This window comes from Tupaia chinensis, unplaced genomic scaffold (assembly GCF_000334495.1).
Source record: "Tupaia chinensis unplaced genomic scaffold, TupChi_1.0 Scaffold143850_1, whole genome shotgun sequence".
NCBI lineage: Eukaryota > Metazoa > Chordata > Mammalia > Scandentia > Tupaiidae > Tupaia > Tupaia belangeri.
The window spans coordinates 251,523-273,200 of NW_006203701.1; the positions used below are offsets into that span (position 1 = coordinate 251,523).

The window sequence follows — 21,678 nt, forward strand, 5'->3', positions numbered from 1 at the left end:
AATACTATGGGAGAAGAGAAGAGGGCGAGAGGAGAAAAGTAGGCTGTCACAGAGATGTAATCTAAATTGGCTTCTAAAGAATACCCAGTATTTCACCTGAGGTCCTGGGAGAAAATGGTGGCAGAAATGGGTATTTCAGATAGATGGGTGGATTGGCTCAAAGAAAGCATACAAGGTGCAAAAATATAATAGTTGCATGGGAAATGATGACTAATCTGGTGGGCCTGGACAGTGTGCATGAACGCTGCTCTGGGCAGAGGAGGAAGAAAAGGGTGATGGATTAGGCTAGATAGGATATTAATGACAGATTAGAAATGGCCTTGATGCCATAATAAAGATATTTTAGTTTTAGGGTATAAAGAGGAAGGATTATCAAATGTTTGGAAGTTAGAAAAGTGTCATGACTGTTTCTGAAAGGTAAATGATGGGAAGTTAAGAACTGATTAAAAGGAGGCCCTCTGACAGAAGCAAGCATGGGCAGCATGCTAAAAAGGAATTCTTATTCTTTCTTTTAATAAAAGTGAATGCACTAGATCTAATTAAAATTCTACTCCAGTGACTCCAACACCACCCACATGCTTTTCCAAAAATACAATTGTAAGAGGATGGTTTACTTGGAGCACTTTCCAAAGAAAGGGCATTATTGTAGCAGATTTCAGAAAAAGGTGAAATGGACATATACTACCTAAATGAAAATAAGCACATTCAAGATACAGTGTAGCAAAATTCTGTTTCCCCATCATCACAATGTATTGATGAAATTATTGTGTCTTTTATATGCTAATACATTTTGAAAGACTGAAAGATTAGCAATATATTTTGCTGAAATGGCAACCACTTAGGCAGTTCAAAACAACAACAAAAATTTGAATCATGCTTTCACTTAGGCACAGGCTTTCTAATTTTGACCACACATTGTGGGTTAAGCAATTGATTTTGAGATCATCTATTAAGATGTGGAGTTTACTTTCCCATTTGATAATAGCAATATTAAAATTAACGATTTAACTCATAATTACAGGTAGCAAACAGTTACATGTTTTGTATAGGTATGTACTGTTGTCATTATGAAAGTGATTAATACAGTGAATAAAGTATACAAAGTATACGAGTTGTATTTCCCCTGCCCTAAGTGTTTTAAAAGAGATTTTTACCCCTATAAAATTCCTTCTTCGGTATTTTATTTCCCTGAAAAAGTTTCTAGATGAGAATTAGTTAGAAAATAAAGGATATTCTATAAATTATTGTGTAATCTATAAATATTAACTAGTAAATCACAATTATAACTAGTTATGTAAAATGTTATATTTAAGACAATGAAAAAAGTTTATTTCTAATCATAGGCTATATAAATGAGGACACTGAAACTTTCAAGACATTTCAGGTATTCAAAAATAATGTATCACCTAAAGACAATTTATTTTAGTTAACAAGCAAAGCAAGCTATAGACAATATGAAAGAAATAATTAAATGACCATATTTTCTGTTATTATCACTGCTGAATAGAAATTCCAATCAAATTAACCTTGATTTATAATGCTAGTACAAAGAGCCATGCCACTCATATTAAAAACACACTAAAGAGAATGTACCATTATCTATAAGTATGGGGAGTCAGTGGGTGGTTAAGGTGAGGGACTCCCACATGGTTGACTGTGATTCAACCCCTGGACCTGGTGGTCTGAAATTACAACACGGGCCAGCAGGTGGCATGCTAGTTAAGGTGCTGGACTCCCACATGGCTGACCTGGTGGCTTGCTTTCTCACTTTCCCTTTCTCCCTTTCTCGTTTTTCTCTGGTCAAATTAAAAAGGAAAAGAAAGAAAGAAAAGAAAAGAAAAGAAAAGAAAAGAAAAGAAAAGAAAAGAAAAGAAAAGAAAAGAAAAGAAAAGAAAAGGAAAGGAAGATCATATCAGGAGCATGTGTATATGTGCCTAAAATCCCAAGAGTTTCAGAAAGGAGGAGGAATTATTTTGATGAGGCTTTCCACCAGAGGATACTGTCTCATTTTCTCCCTCTCTCTCTGTTGAGTGCATGTTTCAGGCTGTATGACTTTAGACAGGCTTTTAATCACTATTATCTCATTTTTTCTTATCACTGTAATGAGATGATTATACTAGGTACAAAGAATATAATATGTGGCTAAACTGACTCCTAGGTGCAATCTGATTAAGAAATTAAAATTTTACTGCTATCAAATGAAAATAAATCAGAATTTATAAATATGTACCATTATCCCTTAACAACATGAGTTTAAACTGTGTGTGTGGGGGGGTCCCCTTACATGTAGATTTTTTTTTTCAGAAAATATATTGGAAAATATGTTGGAGAGTTGCAACCAAAAATTGCCTCATATTTGAGAGAAATGTAAATACATAAACATAAAGATGCAGTATTAAGTCACACCTATACAAATTTAACTGTGATACAAACTTGTAGAAACTTCATGGCCCTCTTCCTCTTGCTATTGTGGTGAGGTCAAGGATTGCAATTAGTCCCTTAACATGCCCTGTGATGCTAATCATGTCCTTGGGAACAGTTTCCAGCAAATTGCACGGTGATAAAGAGATCTCTTATAGTTTTTGAGTATTTTTCATATTTTGTGCAAATACTATAAACCTTAGACAACATCATTTTTTTTGAAAGAGAGAGAGATTTTTGCTATAGGGCATCTGTGCTTGCCAGAGAGACACAGAGAGAAAGACAGAAAGTGAGAAATCACTCCCTATGGGGGATGGACACACTGCAACCTTCTCCCCCACTCTCCTCTCAGGATTTTGGGCACATATGCACACTTGCACAGTGTAAGTTTCAAGTTGCCAGGTCTAGGACTCGAACCACAGATGACAATGTGAGAGTCCAGTGATGTAATCATTACACCATCTGCTGGTCCATATTATACATGTTTAAAATAATTATTTTATTTATTATTATTTAATTTAGTATAGGGCACATGGACTCACCAAAGACACAGAAAGAAAGAGAGAAAGAAAGTGAGAAAGCAGTTCACCAAGTCGGAGGCTCAAACCACATTCAGCCATGTGGGAGTCCAGCACATGCCACTTGCTGGCCCCCACATCATACAATTTTCTATAATGGTTCATTTTTTGGGTATTACATATATTTTGTATACTTGTAAATAAAATTTTTTCCCACTATCTTTTTAATTTTTAAGTCTAGTGTTAGTAACATATATAACACACAACAACAGGCATTGGCCCCTGGCCTAGTGGTTAAAGAAGCCAGATCTCACATGACTGACTGCACAACTGAGACTGGAGAAACAGACCATGTGCATGAGTGTGTGTGCCCAAAATCAAGTTGTGTCGCCTCTCTCTCTAGTTTCTCAGCCCAGGGATTAGGTATTTTGGTTGACCATGTGGCTTCCAGTACCGAAATCCAATATGCTATAAACTGAGCCACCTAGGCTGCAATGCCTATCATTGTCTTAACAATGTTTATCTTTATTAGCTTACTTTACTCTAAGAATACAGTATATGAAAGGTCTTCAAAAGTTCATAGGAAATGTGTGTTACCAAAAATTTATGCACAGATTTAATTTTTTTTGCAATAAAATACTCATATTTTAATTTAATTTTCCATAAAATTTTTAAAGTACATATAACATATAAAATATGAGTTAATCAACTACTTATGTTTCATCTGTGAAACATGATTTTGCTATGCTTACTCTACTGTTCTGATCAACAGTGGGCTCTTGGTAGTTAAGTGTTTGGGGAGTCCAAAGTTATACATGGGTTTTCTGCTGTATTGGGAAGTCAGTACCCCTAATTTGCACCCACCATTGTTCAAGGATCACCCTAAAATATGAAGAATGTTAACAAAATTAGGGCCAGCAGGTGGCATTGTAGTTAAGGTGCTGGATTCCCACACTGCTGACTGCATTTCGAGTCTGAACCTGGTCTGAAAATCACACTGGGTACACGTGCAGGCATGCCCAAAAATCCCAAGAGGAGAATGGAGAAGAGACTGGGTAAGGCCATCCCCACTATGGGGTGATTTCTCACTTTCTCTCTCTGCCTACCTGTCTGTCTCTGGTGAGTACAAGCACCCTGACAAAAACCTAAAAAAATAAAAAACAAAAGAATGTCAGCAAAATGAACTCTTGTACCCAAATATGGTATAGTATTTCCCTATGTACTCCTCCTCTTTTCCAATCTCACTGCTATGCTTACTTTACTGTTCTCACTCCTACAGAAAATCAAGATAGTGAATCTTGCTTGTGTTTACCATTCTCAGCTTATCTTTGATTGATTATCACATATTTATATTTCTATAAAATTTATTATAGTTTTGATTGCTTCTGAATTAGCGAAGTGAAACCATCCTATAGAAAATTTTCTGTAACTTACTTCAGTTAAAATTATATTTACAACATTCATCAACATTGTAGTAGTTACACTTGATATATTTTTGTTGTATTTTGCTATATGAATATACTATAATTTATCCATGGTTCTATTACTGAGCTTTTTGCTTACACATTTTTGCTCTTATAAACACGGCTGCTCTTGATCTGTCTTACATAGGTTTCTAGGAGCATACAGTGTCAAAACTTCCTCTAGGATACATACTTAGGTGTGGAACTGCTGAGACAAAGTAAATAATGATTTTCAATTTTATTAGACAACAATATCTTGCTTTCAAAGGAATTGAACTAATTTTTTTTCTCATAGTAGCAATGTGAATAGTTGTAGCTATTCTACATTCTTGCTAATGTGTGATCTTGTCACACTTAAGGAAAGGATTAAGAAAGTAATATTGTATTGTGATTTTATTTTACATTTCCCTGATTATTAACCTTCAGCATCTCTTCCTATTGACCATTTGAAAATCCTCTTTGTGAAGTGACTAAACAAGTGTTTTGACTATTATTCATTAATATAGGTTGATTTTTCTCACACATTAGCAATCATTTTTGTTTGTTTGTTTGTATTAGGTTTGGCCATAGAACATGTGTGCTCACTGGAGAGAGACAGAGAGAAGGAAAGTGAGAAATAATGGCCATGCCACAATCCCTTCTACTCCATTGTCCTCTCAGGATTTTGGGCATGTACTCACGTACACACACCTGGCGTGACTTTCAAGCCCTTAAATCTGACTCAAATCATAGTCGATCATGTGGGAATCCAGAGCCTTAACCACCATGCTACTTGTTGGCCCTAGCAATAATTTTTATATAATTTTTATATCATTGATGGTAGGCCTTGCAATTAGTGTCTTTTCCCTTCTCCTTTTAGAAATCTTTAGAAAACAGAGTCTCTTATTAATAATGTATCTGAAGTTTCATTCTTTTAAGATTTGCATATTTTTAAATATCACAAATTTCTGCTCTATTCTAAGGTCATAAAGTTAATCTTTACTACTGTCTATCAAAAGTTCTGTAGTGTTGTCATTCATAGGTAAGTTTTTTTTTTTTTAATTTTTTTTTTTTTTGAGAGATTTTCACTGTAGGGCGTGTGCGCTCGCCAGACAGACAGAGAGAGACATAGAGACAGAAAGCGAGAAATCACCCCCCAGGGGGGATGGTCACGCCGCAATCCCTTCTCCTCCATTCTCCTCTCGGGATCTTGGGCACGCATGCACACGCGCCCGGCGTGAGTTTTAAGCCACCAGGTCCGGGACACGAACCGCGGTCGACTACGTGGGAGTCCAGTGACATAGCCATTACGCTAACTGCTGGTTCCCGTCATTCATAGGTAAGTTTTTAATCCACTATGAATTGATTTTTGTGTTTGGTGTAAAGTAGGTACCAGATTTTATTGATATTTTTTTTCATCATATGGTGGACACAGTAATATCTATCTAGGATGTTCACATTATAATTCTTGGATCTGGGAATATGCTATGTTACAAGACAAGGATGAACTAAAATTGTACATGAAATTAAATTTGTGAATCTACTGACTCAGCATCCTGGATTCTCCATGTGGATTCAATGTAATTGGGAGGATCCTTAAAGGTATTGCGCTGTTGGAAAAGTTGACGCATTTTTGCATAGAAAAACATAGAAAAATATGTGATGACTTTTCCAGTGACCCAACAGACGAAGGAGGGAGAAGAGGAAGAGTCAGAGAATGATGTTATGCTGCTGGCTTTGCAGATGAAGGGACCATGAGCCTATGCAGATGCCTCTAGAAGTTGTCAAAAGCAAGGGAATAGATTACTCCCCATATCCTCCAGAGAAATATGCAGCCCTGCTGATGTGTGAATTCTAGACCAGTGGAACCATTTCATATGGGTAACCTACAGAAATTTAGATGAGATATTTCTGCTGTTCTAAGCCCATAAATTTGTGGTAATTTGTTATAGTAGCAAAGGAAACTAATACACTTTTGTTTGTATAAAACAAACAAACAAATAATACTACTGTCCAAGAACTATTTGATGACTAGTCCCTCTTCCATCCAATGATCAACAATGTCATGCCAGAAGTGTTTTTCTCTGTGCTCTCTACTTAGTTTCATTGGCTAAGTTGGCAACTGTCTAAATCACTAGCTCAAAAATCAGTGTTAGTATCTGGTAAAAAAAAGACTTCCAGGTCTAGTGTGGTAGTGTGATCAGTAGCAAAATGCACTGCAGGGCTGGAAGCCACATGGTCAACTGTGGGGTTGGATCCCCACATCCTAAAAACATGCACACATGCCCAATATCCTGACAAGCTGGATGGCTGGGGAAGGGAGTGTGTGGTATGATGGGTCTCTGTGGAGGGTCTTCTGTCTCCTGCATGCACTCTCTTTCATGAGAAACAAACACTCCCAACCTTGTTTTCTTTCTTCAGTAGTGTGTCTTGGCTTCATTTGATCTTTAGCTTTTCCACATAAATTTTGAAACAACTTAAAAACTCTATACATACACACAGAAACACACACACACTGATGTAATGGCCCGTGTGGAATGTTCATTACATGGACTGAACTGCAGTATCTAGGAATGACTGGAAAATTGACATCTATACAACAGTCTTTCTATCCATATACATGGCCTATCTGTCCATTTATATAGGAGTCTTAATATTCTTTACATTTTATTATTTTCTTCATGAAAGTTATATTTCTTTTGTTAGTCTATTCCCAGACAATTCATCTTTTAATTGAAATTCTAAGTGATTCTTAAAAAGAATGTTCCCGAACCAAAACTAGGAAATGAAGTAGATTTTAAAATATCTGATCACCTTTCCTAAGCTCTTTGTTTAATAATTTGTAGATTACTTTAGATGTTCTCTGTATCTATCATACCTGTGGCAAATAACCAAAGCTTTCCTTTTTTTTTTTTTTCTAAGCATTGAAACGTTCATTTATTAGTATTTTTCTAGTCTCACAGTGTTGGCTATGATTTCTAGTATGCTGTATCAAGTGCAGTAGCAAGTATCCTTGTTTTGTTCCTGACATTTAGCAAGACTAGTTCTAATGTGACTTTATTTGGCTTGGCATTTGATGTGTCTATTAGGGCACACATTCATTTCCAAGTTAATGAGGTACCCTTACCAACTGTTTCTAATTTACTCAGATCTTTTTTCTGATTAGGACAGCATTAAACTTGTGCTTTCTATTTTCTCTGATTTTTGTTTTTTTCTGCCTTCATTCTTACAAACTCTTTTGGACTGATTTAATTTTTTCTTCATTTCTGTATTTCTCTATTTACTAATTTGTAAGCTAGAAACTATAGTTTTATTTATTTGCTTCCAGTTAAAAATCTTCCTTAAGTTGACAAAAATTATAAATATTAATTGTATACCACATGTTGTTTTACTTATTTGCTTCCAGTTAAAAAAATCTTCCTTAAGTTGACAAAAATTGTAAATATTAATTGTATACCACATGTTGTTTTAACATGTGTATAGACTGTGTAATAGTTAATTAACACAGCAAAAGCAAAATTAAAATGAAACACTTGCAACACAAAGTACTGACAAATGTCTGAGATGATGGACATGCAAATTATCCTGATTTGATCATAACACACTGTAAGTATGAACAAAAAACCCCACATTATTCTCCATAAATATGTACAATTATGTCACAAATTAAGGCAATTTAATCACACATTTTAAAAATGAATTTTGTATTAAAGTGTTTCTGATCACACAGGTTGTATGACTGCTGAACAAATCCTCCTGAGGAAGACTGTAGTTATAAGTTTTTAAGAAAGATTTTTTTTCCTCCACTCTCATGTCAGTGTCTATATAATTAAGTTTCCTTATTGTTCTTTAGAGAGTTTTATTTCTAGATCATCATTCAGTGAAATTACAGCTTTTTGTTGTCACATGTTTGTAAGTGGATCATTCTGTGGGAGCAGGATTTATGTAATCCCTCCCACCCTGGGTCACTATGAAAAGAAATAACTGAAAAGTCACGAGGATTCTAGAGATGCCTCTATGGAGAAAGTAGGTTTCAGGGTTCCCTGCTCTTGAATTCCTGTGCTTAATTCATTTTGGCCTCTGAGAATTACCTCCCCACCCCTCCCAAATCAGGAGTACATTAGATCATGACGATGATTTTTTTTTTAGAGGTTTTTGCCTTAAGTGCATGCACTCATGAGAGAGAGAGAGAGACTACAACAGAGACAGTGAGAGAGAAAGTGAGAAATCACCCCCCAGATGGGATGGCCATGCTGCAATCCCTTCTCCATTCACCTCCCAGGATCTTGGGCACACACGAACATGTGCATAGATGCCCAAAATCTCTGCAGAAGAATGGAGAAGGTACTGTGGTATGGTCATCATCCCTGTGTGTCTGAGTGGGGAGTGATTATCTTTTTCCCTCTCTCCCTTTTTGTCTTTCTCCAGTGAGTGCAAATATCCTGCTTTAGAAACTGAAGAAAAAAAGTAGAAAACCAAACAAAAAACAAAACAAAAGAACAACGAAGAAAGGTTAGCTCCTATCCTTGGTAACCATTTTCTCCATTAGGTATTTGCACTACAGGGGCTGGCAGGTGGCATGGAGGTTAAGGGTGATGGACTCCCACATGGCTAACTGTGGTTTGAACCCTGGACTTGATGGCTTGGTTTCTTACATTTTCTCTCTCTCTCTTTCTCACTCTCTCTCTCTGCCCCTCTGGTCAAATTAAACTAAAGTTAAATAAAATAAATATTTAAACAAAATAGATATCTGCATTATAATTCTTCATTTCTTTGGCAGGTTCTTCAAACCAATGAAAATAAAATTTAAACACACACACACACACACACACACACACACATGCACACATGTCTAGCATTTTTAGCTTTTTTCCAAGCATTTTTAGCTTTTTTCCAGAAAGAGGGCCGTTCCTAATGATCTAGTCTGCTGTTACTGGAAGTGGTTTTCTCTTATGTTGTTTAGTTTTATACATGCCATTGTGACTAGAATATGAAACGCTCCTGCTTAAACACATATCCTATGCACTAATATTCATCAGAACATAGTAAGCTGTCTGTCATACAATAAATAACTGCTATATTAAAAAACATAAGTGATGATTGAAAAGAATTCAATACGATTTCAAATATGATTTCAAGAATTAAGTATGATTTCAAGACCTTGATAATGGTCAGGCCAGAAAGAGGAATAGAATTACTGAGAAGATCATGTTGGTTTTTGGGTACAGATGACATGTTGCCTTTTGGACACAACTGAATTTAGCACTTTTATAAGGTATTTAAATAAAGCTTAAGAAAAATGTGAGAAATGTAGATTTGGACTTCTAAAAAGAAAGGGGAGCTAATTACATGTATTAAGAGTTATTTATGGTAAGGTGATTAGTAAGAGAAACAAAAAAATAGAGACAGGAGCTGCTTATAAAACATACATAATGCCTAGGTACACTAAAGGGGTGGAATAGGACAAGAACCTTTAAAGAAAACAGAGGAGTATTTAGAGTAGGGAAAAGGAACTCGGAAGAAAGCAGCATAAGGGAAGACAATGAGTTCAGAGAAAAAACAATTGTCTGCATGGACAAATGGGGTTACAAGGTCAATAAAGGCTTGAAATGAAAGAAATATTAAAAATGCTAGCTATCTTCTAAGTCAAGGAAGACCGAACAGCTCAGAGTTAAAAAGTATAGACTTTAAGTGAGAATGTAGGTTTAGAAAAACATGGGAGGTGTGTTTAAAAGATCATCAAGAAAATAGTACAAATATTTACACACGGAATTGAGGTCTTAAAAGAAAGCAAGTAGTCAATATTTGCGTGGACATGAATTTGCCCAATTTTATGACTTTTCAGCAAAGTTAGAATTTTGGGGTGCACTAAAGAAAAGGAGCTAGTTTTCAGGAGAATGCTGAAATCATGGTTAGCCATTTTGAAGACTGGCAATCATACAGACAAGATGATGCGGACTAGGATACAGATACAGGAATTACGTACACAGAAACACAATTAATAGTATGTATAAATATTTGTATATAGAAATTTCTCTAAGTAAAATAATAGATATTTTTCTAATAGAGAAAGAAAAGCTGAGTTAAAAGTTCTTTCAATCTTTGTTAATAGGTGTGGATTGGCTTTTGAGAAGCTGAAATTTATCCTGTTTTTATTTGAAAAAGAATACTGTTATACCAAATGACTGTCAGAAAACTAGGTTGTTTATGATTGATACCTTCTCTAATTAGTTAAGTGTTTACAGTACGGGGGTTGTAAAATGCTCTAAATATAATTCTTACTCATAATATAGTCACAGAACTCCTTATATGTAACATTTTAATACTTGGAAAATCGAAAGTACGTTTTACACATATTACTTTATCATTATAACAGCCTTTCAGGACAAGAAGTAATCATTAGAGACTCTACTTTAGTGAGGATTAACCTAAGATACAGCTGCTGGGTACTCATTTGTTACTCGCTGACATTATTCTCAATTTCAAACTTTCTTCCTTCAGTAACAGTGACCCTGCAAAAATTCACCTGAAGACTAAAAGTCATTTCACTTACAGTATAACAGTTATTCTTATTAAAATAAAATCCTCATACCATTTGGTGATGCCATAACAATCTTTAATAATATCCTGAAGAACAGCACGATAGAAGAGTGATTCAGTAGGCAGCTGAAAAAAATGTAGACATATATAAGCACAAGAAAGAAATAAAAAATAGAAATAAAATCGATGCCAGAGAGTTGGGACCATAAGTGAACGCTAGAAATTTTTTTGCTAAACATAGAGGACTTTGTAATTTTTCCATTCTATGTTAAAGTGTTATCCTGAGGCTAATTCTCACTGTGAAAATAATTTGACAAAAAAAAAACGAAGACACCAGAAAAAAAAAAATAATGAATAAGAAAGAAAAGTCATACTTACCAACAAATTAGCTAATACTCCTAATTTTTAACTGCTTACCAGTTAAAAACTAGAAATACATTTTCAAGACCAGCTGTGTCAGCTCTAAAGCCTGCAAGGGGCAGGAAGAATATGTGTAAAAGAGAAGAGAAGGTGGTTTTGTTCTAATAGAGGTGGAATAGAGATAATATCAATTACGATTCACACTCAGAAAGGGAAGATACTACCCTAGGTAAGAAAATATTAAAGACAGGTCTGATGTCTGAAAGGTGACAGCATTGTCTATCGCAGAGTTGATAAGTAGAGCCTATGAAAGAACATATGATAAGAGAGTGCATTCTCGGAAAGGTTTCACTTTGGGAGAAAAGAAATGGGAAGTGTTCCATTAATACTCCAAGGTTTTCTAAAGAAAAGAAGGCATGGCTGAAGAAAAGGGCACCAGCGATAGTGTCAAAGAATCAGAAGGTTAAAAGTTACTATTTATAAAATAAAGATCACTTCACTAAAGTGACATTTGAACTAAGAAAAAAACCAGCAGAGCCCTATCCACATCCTGACGGATCTCTTGATATTGAAAATATAGGAACATTCAAAATGAAATAAAGTTGGTAATGGCAACCAACTTCCATGCAAAACTACTATTGAAAAAAAAAAGTAAGAGAAAAAGGAAAAGCAAGAATGGAGAGAAGTCAACAATAACTGAATGCTTTTGAGAAGTGAAATAAGGTGAAACTAAAAACCATCCAATGGTTTGTAGAGTTTTTAAGATAAGAGTTCAGGGGAATGTGTATGTCAACTGCTTATCCTGTTGTAACTCCTGTTTTCCTTTGTAAGACAAAATTTATTTTCACTTATAACTTATTTGTGACCTGTAATTCAAGAACAAAAGCACTTTGAAGGAATACCTGGGAATGCTGGAGTAGTGAACATGGTGATTCCAGTAGAAAATGGTATTAGGATACCACAGTCCCCAAATCAACTCCAAAAATAACTCACTGACAGTAGACCCACATACATACTTGAGTGTTCATACTAAAATTAATAACCTTTAAAAGGCACAATTTTATATAAAATCTCGTTTCTAGTAGCTCCTTCACTTGAGACAGGAATAAAACTGATTTTGAAACCTTCCTTTCCTTGAAATTTGCACCAAAACATTTCATTTAGAATTGCTTATCTCTTCATATCTTTTTTCATCTTGAGTAACTTTTCTAGAGCACCAAAATCTCCACTTTATCATCTGTCCTTCACAATCCTTTCATTTTTCTCACAAAAATGCTGAAATCCCCTTTTACACATTAACTACTCTTATAATATCTACTGAATATCAAGGTATCTTGGCAAATCTATGAATGCATGAGGTGCAATATTAATACTATAAATAGTTTATAAACTTAATTTTTTGACTATTTATAATAAATGGGAACTTTAATTTTATATGACATTCCTGAAAATAAACATCTTCTCTCTCATGCCTTTGTGAAAAAGTATATAACAGTATTAAGATAATTTAGAAATAAATGTGTATTTATATTTTTAATAACAATTGTAGAGAACATCAAGAAATGACTGCACACACAGAAATATAATTAAAATAGAATAAAACATCATTCCCAAGTCACCCTGAGTAGAACTTTACAGATATTTCCTAAGAGAAAGGGAAGCATTACAAAGTGCCCTTAAAATGTGCATTCCTGGAATAACTTATCCATCTTGATAAATGTAAATGGGGGTAAGTGGGAAGGGAGTCAACATCTCTCATCAGTCTGTGCTTGACAATTCCAAGAATAAACTGGAAGCAGCTCAGAGTTTACTTTCTTTCCCTCACGTGATAAATCAGCTTAACATTTTAATGCATTCTAAAGTGAGAGGGAGCAGGAAGCATATAGACCCTTAAAAGATATGTATTACACAAGCATTTAACAGATTAGTGGAAAGGGCAATAAACTAGAAATCAGGACTCTGCAATTAATTGGGAGCTAGAATGTGTTTCATATTTTCCTGTAAGTTTGAAGTAATATTGAACTCCAAGATTGACTGTAAGCCTGAGCAAAAGCTTGGAAATTTAAATAACACCATACAAATGCATGGGGGCATTCTTATCATAAAGAATCTTTCTTTTCCCAAATCCCTAGGGAACTGCTAAGTTACTATGTAGCATCAAATTTCAGAGTCTGAACTCCAGAATTAGACTCAAATTTCAGCATTTGCTACCTCAGTTTCCTCGCGTGTACCATGAGGTAGTAATAGTACATACCTCATAGTACTAAGTATGTATTCCCTGACTTGATGAGAAGAATATTGAACAGTACTTTGGTATATTCTGTATTAGATTTAACTATTTTTTTCATGACCATAAGTATTAATTATGTGTTTACTATGTGCTAGACATTGTTTTAACCATTTCATATCTTTCTTTCTTTTTTTTTTTTAAGAGGTTTTTGCCTTAGGGTGTGTGCACTCTCCAGAGAAAGACAGACAGCAACACTGAGAGTGAAAATGAGAAATCACCCCCAGGAGCGATGGCCAGGCCAAAATCCCTTCTCTTTCACTCTCATCCCAGGATCTTGGGCATGTGTGCACACGTACTTGGTGTGATTATGAAGCCACCAGGTACAGGACTCCAACCGTGGTCACCCGTGTGGGAATCCAGTGACGTACCTACTACACCATGTGTGGGTCCCAAACTTTAATTCATTTAATCTTCACAAAAATCTTATGAGAAAAGTATTACTATTACTCCTATTATTATTGTTATTTATACTTTTTTAAGTTACAAAGAAATTATGACATATGACTGATATCATTAAACCAGTAAGTGATGGGGACCAGCAGTTAGCACGTGCCCTATGACAAAAACCTCTCCAAAATAAAACAGTAAGTAACAAAGACAGGTTGCAAACCAGCAGTCTGAGCATAAAGGTCCACATATTTAATACACTCTAATGCCTTCAAAAGAATCCATTGGTAGCAATTTTTAGATAAGCACAGAGAATACATTAAAATAACAGCAATAAAGTGCTTATCTGTATTTCTGATCCAGAGTTAAAGCACTCAGTAAAGGACAGTTGTTGTTGTTATTAAAACTGCTTTTTTAATTATTACTATTTTTTAAGAATTTATAAAATTTAAGATAAACTTGGGACCAGCAGTTAGCGTAATGGCTATGTTGCTAGACTCCCATGTAGTCGACCGCGGTTCGCGTCCCAGACCTGGTGGCTTAAAACTCATGCCGGACGCGTGTGTGTGCGTGTCCAAGATCCTGAGAGGAGTGGGAAGGAGAAGGGATTGCAGCATGGCCATCACCCCTGGGGGGTGATTTCTGTCTCTCTGTCTCTCTCTGTCTGTCTGGCGAGCGCACAAGCCTTATAGCAAAAACCTCTCCAAAAAAAAAAAAAATTAAGATAAAGTGAAGAAGAAAAACCTTATAAAACTCAAGAAGAAAAACCTTCTAAAAAGATTTTTTTAAAAATCTCTTAAAAATTTCCCAATGTTTTATGACCATGAGATAGAAGATAAAGTAATTACATGCATATTTAGGGGAAATATTTAACATCTGCTTATGTGTTCAAACCATTTGGGATTTACAGTTAATGACTATCAAATTGACAAAAAAGTTATCAAAAAACAAACTGAACTATGTGTTGGACTATAGTTAAAAAAATGCACTGAATGTTACACCTTACCTATCCTCACTTCATCTAAGCCTATAAAAGTCTGGCAATCAATAACAGAATCCTTTAGAAATATAGACTCTTCTGTATGAGGAAATGAAAAGCTAATATAAGAGTATGGTATAGAAATTTTCCTGGTTCAAGGTACTTTTCTAAAAGTTCACTATAAGTAAAATTACAAATGTGTAAGTTTGAATATGCCCTGCTGACAAGTAGGGGTTATAGTTATTAAAATCCATCAGGTTTTAAGTTCATCAGCAGGTCAAGTATGAAGAATACTTGAGAGAAGAACTATCAGGTTCATCAATTGGGTAAGAGTTAAAACACTTACCCCTTGGCCAACTTCAACTCGTTCCAATGCCTTTAAGGAGAAAAAACAAGACAAAGATTGCTTACATATTTAGTCTTATCTTATAAGATTTATAAACACACTGTACAAGGGCTTGTAAAAGTGACATTTAAAAAGATTAATTAAGTGATAACATATACGTTTATACACTTAAAAGTGTTAATATTAAATAGTGTTAACTAGTGTGTTTATATTATTTAGGGCTGATTTATAATGGATGTGTCATATATACAAACACATCCTTGAAATTCAATTCCAATTATATACAATCCTTGAATTTCAGAAGGAATTAGAAAATAAGAAAGATATGAAATGACATTATTCTTGCCTTTTACTGTAGCTAGAGTAATCAAATAAATGCAAAGCTATTATTATGCATGCATTCTATAGGCATACTGATATACTGCATTTAACCATACGTTTTTGCACATTTTGATAACCGCATTATTTCATCTTTTAGTGAAGAAAATAAACAGCTTATAGTTGAAAAGTATGTACATTTTTGGCCTACTTGGTCTGCAAAGTGAAGTCAATTCACATATTGAGCATGAGGTAGACCACCAGGTAGGGCAAAAAATAGTACACATTTTTATGATTTTATACGTAACAGTTTTAAATTTATATTTCATTGCTACATAATTAAAATTATTTTTTTAACGCTTCTAATAAATTCTCAGGACCAGCAATTAGCATAATGGCTATGTCGCTGGACTCTCATGTAGTCGACCATGGTTTGAGTCCTGGACCCACTGGCTTAAAACTCACGCCGGGCACATGTGCGTGCATGCCCAAGATCCTGAGAGGAAAGTGGAGGGGAAGGGATTGCGGCGTGGCCATCCCCCTGGGGGGTGATTTCTCACTTTCTGTCTCTCTGTCTCTCTCTGTCTGGTGAGCGCACGAGCCCTATAGCAAAAACCTCTTCAAAAAACAATAAATTCTAATAAATTCTCACAATCCAATATATATGGAAGTTTTGTCATAATTTCAATATGGAACAAGGCCTTCTGGAACTTTCATTGTTTAGAGACACCTCCAAATTAATATAATTTTATAACTAAATTAGAATTGAAAAGTCACTTGATATTTTATTTTAAAAAGTTTAATTGTTCAAATATAAAGAAAAGTATTGGAAGTGTAATAGGTCTACATATATTTGCTATTCCAATTTAAAATATCCATATTTGCTTCAGATCTTTAGGTTTTCATATGGAAGAGGCTTTTACAGTGGAGTCATATACTATATATGGAAGTTTTGTCATAATTTCAATATGGAACAAGGCCTTCTGGAACTTTCATTGTTTAGAGACACCTCCAAATTAATATAATTTTATAACTAAATTAGAATTGAAAAGTCACTTGATATTTTATTTTAAAAAGTTTAATTGTTCAAATATAAAGAAAAGTATTGGAAGTGTAATAGGTCTACATATATTTGCTATTCCAATTTAAAATATCCATATTTGCTTCAGATCTTTAGGTTTTCATATGGAAGAGGCTTTTACAGTGGAGTCATATACTTTAAAAATTAAAAGATAATTCATAGACCATCTTGTATAAGTATAGTTTTTACTAATGCACAAGGTCACCGAAAGATTTTTCTCAAGTTGCACAGCTAGTCAGAAGCTGAGCAGAAATCTAAAAACTTGTTCTTTGAATACTGGTTTACTTTTCATGCCTTCACACCACATAGATTTATTGGAGAAAAAAACTGATAGTATGAAAAGTTGCTTTCTAGAAGTCATTTAAGAAAAAATAAATTTTTCCCATTTACTTGAAGATTACAACATTATAACTGTAGGAGAGTCCTTACATAATTTTCATATGAAGTTAAGTAGCAACAGGTCTCAAAATATTTATTGTTGAAAATAACTATAAGTTTTTATTTACAGTACTGGTTATGTTAATTTCAGATTATATTTTTGTTATGGATTTTGCTAAAGGCTAAATTAAAGAAACAAAATAATTTTCAAAAATAAATTATTTGGTGTTAACAAAAATATATAAAATGGGACTACTTTTGGTATGTTTTGCTGATGAACATGTTTTGGACATACAATTTGTAAGTTTTGTTACATATTATAAGTGAATCAGGTAAGTAATAAGTTTCTTGGAAACATTAATATTGTTTTTGGCCAGTAAACAAAGATAATGAAGAAAATAAGGCAAGAGTTCATATCATACTGATCTAGAAATTTTCATTTTCTCAGGCTTAAAGTATGCTGACAAGACTGTTCTGATTTAATTAAAATTTTATTTCTGGTTAGAACCCATGACTATTCCATAAGACTCCCCAGAAAGGTTTACCTCTTTCTCTCTCTTTTTTCCAGCCCTTTAAGCTTTGAATGGTTATAGAAAAGGTCAGTTATACAGCAAAAGGCAATAACCAAGATGCGCAAAAAAAAAAAAAAGTTTCTTAAAATGCCCAATATTACTTTGGAATCAAAAATAGAAGTGAAGGCAAGTAAGGGTTGAAATGGAGCTAAGGAGGGGGCATTCCCCAGGAGGAGGACATTGGATAGTCCTTAAGAACACCACGGTCAGCTAGCTATGGGATCTATTTTTCAAAAAGATTTTTATTTTGGTTCTTTCTTGGCAGTCTGTTGTTAATTAAAATGGGGTGCCATAAACCTGAGTAGAGACATTGTGCTATTTTATTTTAAAAAGTTTAATTGTTCAAATATAAAGAAAAGTATTGGAAGTGTAATAGGTCTACATATATTTGCTATTCCAATTTAAAATATCCATATTTGCTTCAGATCTTTAGGTTTTCATATGGAAGAGGCTTTTACAGTGGAGTCATATACAATCTGTCCCTCTGTGGTAAGGCCCACAATGAGCTGCTCATTGTGGGCCTTACCACAGAGGGACAGATTGATAGATTTATTCTCTTCACTGGAAATCCCTGATGCCAACATTTTTAGGGTTCTTCCTCCCCTCCCCCGTAAGCAAGTCAGTTTCCCTAAGCTATATTATTTCAATTTCTTGCCTGCAGAATATAACTCTGCCTGCCAATATTCTGGGAAACAAGTCATGTTGACAATGACCTGTCATTCTAAAAAAAAAAAAGTATCATGTACAGACAAAATGAAAGAACAAGACCAATTTTCAAAAAATATTCAAGTGGGGCTCCACGAAGAAATTACGATTTGGGTATAAGTAGATTTCTAAGAGAATTCTAGGTTACATAATATAGAGCCCTGGTATACTATGTCTGATACTGGTGGCATAGAAGTAACAGGGCCTACGATAATTAATTTACATTATGGTTGAACGTTCAACACTTACTCAACTACATTTTATTTTATTTAAAAACTTTTTTATTGTATACATATAAGGTATACAATCTGATGTAAATATACATAACAAAATGACTATTATAATTAAGTAACTTAATATAGCTATTATTTCAGTTACATTTTTTGTGTGTAAGGAAAGAGCACTTAAAATCTACCCTCAGAAAATTCCTGGTATATAATACAAGATAATTAATCACAGTTTTCATGTTGTACTTTATTTTTATTTTATTATTTTTAGAGTTTGTTGCTATAGGGCATACACACTTGCTGGAGAGACAGAGATAAACAGAGAGAGAAAGTGAGAAATCACCTCCCAGAGGGATGGCTACACCACAGGCCCTTATCCTTTATTCTCTTCTCAGGATTCTGGGCACACATGCGCATGTGTCTGTCATGAGTTTTAAGGTGTGGTGTTTGGGACTTGAACTGTAGACAAGTACATGGGAGTCCAGTGATGTAAACATTTCGCCATCTGCTGGTCCCTGTACTTTGGAGCTCTAGATTTAGTCATCTTATACAACTGCAACATTTTAAATTTCAAATGATAGGAAACCACTTAACACCATTTAAATTATTCATTTATAAACCAACATGAGCCATGAGCACAGAACACCATGGGCTAATGTGGGTCTAAGGACATTGATCAAATACAGTACAATAAAAGTTTTATTTAACTAGATAGTCACTTCATATCCCAGGTAGCTTAATATTTTTCCCATTCTATAAAAGATTATTGGGACAAATGATCTACAATAAACAAATATAGAGTGGTAGATAAAGCACTGAACTAATTCTGTGCTTAAGACTTGATAGTTGGTATATTTTATATAATGTAATTCTATATAAGAAAAACTGTGACAAGAATGACTGTAGAGTGGATGATGTAAAGGAAAATACTTTTTCTCTTATAATTTGCAATGCATAAAAACATTAGTGATGATTCTCAGAAAAAATATGACATGAAAGGCTTGACACTGGCCAAAAGTAATACATTCTGCAACATCTGGATAAAGCCCTTACTCCAGAAAAGAAATATAAGCATACCAAACATGCTGACATTCTGGCATTACGACCACAGCACCATCTTTCTTCCTTTAAATACTGGCACATTGGAAATCCCCATTTTTCCTGAGAAAATTCTGAAATGGGGGGGAAAATATTGATTATTTAAATAAAAATTTTCCTCTTTCAGTTAAAGTAAATAATCTGCTGAAAAAGCAAATCAGTCATTGAGAAAGTCAAAGAGTAGATGAACATGGAAGAGGTGATGTTTAGCAGTCCGTTCCAGTTTGTTCATTGAAAGCACATTAACATGATGAACATGCTATTTGCTCAACAACAGCTGCTTTGTGTTTAAGTTCCAGGCCTGATATTAACCCATTTGCCAAAATGATTTCTCTAAGATTGAGCAAAAGTAATTTAAAATATAGATACTCTTTATTATGTTGTGTCACTATAGGCAACTAATGAGATAGACATTTATTGCTGACCTGACTTTTTTTTTTTAAAGTGACACTAAGTAGGGCATTTGGCAATTTATTACAGAACAATATGAATTTATTCCTAATAATGTTGAGGCATCAAATTTTTTAGGCTACACTGTTCACTTCTTAGAAAAATAGCTGTACATACAGGCTCTTATTTCATTATTATATTACAAAGTTATAATATATAGCCAGCTATGATCCAATTTTACTAAGCTGCACTTAGGATTCAGGTAATAACAAAAATCAACATTCACTGCTTAATAACATACCTACTGCCCAACTCACAGAGTTACTAATGCAACTTGCTCTTGTTCAAAGTCCTGGTACAGAACTATTAATGTCCCAGGGTTTACAAAAAGAAAAGAAGCTCATTTCTATTTTAAATTTAAGCTGGGAAAATAAGCTTAAATTTTATAAAACAAATAAAAGAAATTGAAATAAACATAAATATAAGATTAAAAAGTAGAACAGAACTGAAAACTTAAAAACAAGAGACTCTAAAAGAAAATGCACTTGAGATAGTTTGCTCTAAATAGATGGGTGTATTAGTACAGTAAAAGATACTATCATACGTATTATCATCAATAGTTTTCCATTTTTGTGTCCATTAAATGTTTTCCTTTTTTCCCTTGATTCCCTCCTTCCGAAACCCTCCCTCTTTTTTTTTTGGAGAGGTTTTTGCTATAGGGCGTATGTGCTCGCCAGAAAGACAGAGAGAGACAGAGAGATAGAAAGCGAGGAATCACCCCCCCTCCCAGGGGGGATGGCCATGCCATAATCCCTTCTCCTTTATTCTCCTCTCAGGATCTTGGGCACACACGTGCATGTGCCTGGCATGAGTTTAAGTCACCAGGTCCAGGACTCAAAACTGCAGTCGACGACATGGGAGTCCAGTGACACAGCCATTATGCTAACTGCTGGTCCCACCCTCCCTCATTTCTTACCCTCCTTCCACAGAAGAATGTCTATCTTCTGCCACAGAGTACAGACATTCAGTATATATTGAGTAGGGACATATAAAGATCACATGACATCTGATTAAGAGAGAGGAAGTTTAAATTTCATATAGCTTGCAAATCTGTAACAGAAGTTTCTTCCAGGTATTAACATGAAATTTGTAATAGATTCTACTGGTAATCAGATATAAGATATGCATTCTTGCACTGGGAATATAAGTAATAACATTGTATAGTAAATAATAGTATTTACGTAACACTTTATATTGCTAGACATACTTTTAAGTGCCTGAGATACATTAACTAGCTTTAGTTCCTATAGCAATTCCATGAAGTAGGTACACTTTTTTTTTTTAAGTTTTCTATAAGGCACGTGTATTCACCAGAGAGAGAGAGAAAGAGGGAGAGAGTAGAGAAAGCACTCTGCATCTCTCACCTCAGAGGGAGATGGTCACGCTGTTATCTCTTCTCCTTCATTCTCTTCTAGGGATTTGGGGCACCAATGGACATGTGTTTGGTGTGTTTCTCAAGTCTTTGGGTCCAAGACTCTAAATGTGCAGTTGGCCGAGTGGGATTCAGCCACTTTAACCACCACACCACTGACTGGCACAAAGTAGGTATATACTATTTGCATGTTT

The 21,678-nt window shown here is 34.6% G+C and overlaps 1 protein-coding gene across 1 annotated transcript in view; it reads right to left on the minus strand.

The window, feature by feature from the left end:
- METTL25 (methyltransferase like 25) overlaps nt 1-21,678 on the minus strand; it is an 89,838-nt gene that overhangs the window by 27,388 nt on the left and 40,772 nt on the right. Inside the window, exons 6-8 of the mRNA XM_006165268.3 lie at nt 19,642-19,736; nt 15,284-15,313; nt 10,974-11,047 (exon numbers count right to left, since the gene is read on the minus strand). Of these exons, the coding sequence (XP_006165330.1) occupies nt 10,974-11,047; nt 15,284-15,313; nt 19,642-19,736 (199 nt within the window). The remainder of the gene's footprint in view (nt 1-10,973; nt 11,048-15,283; nt 15,314-19,641; nt 19,737-21,678) is intronic.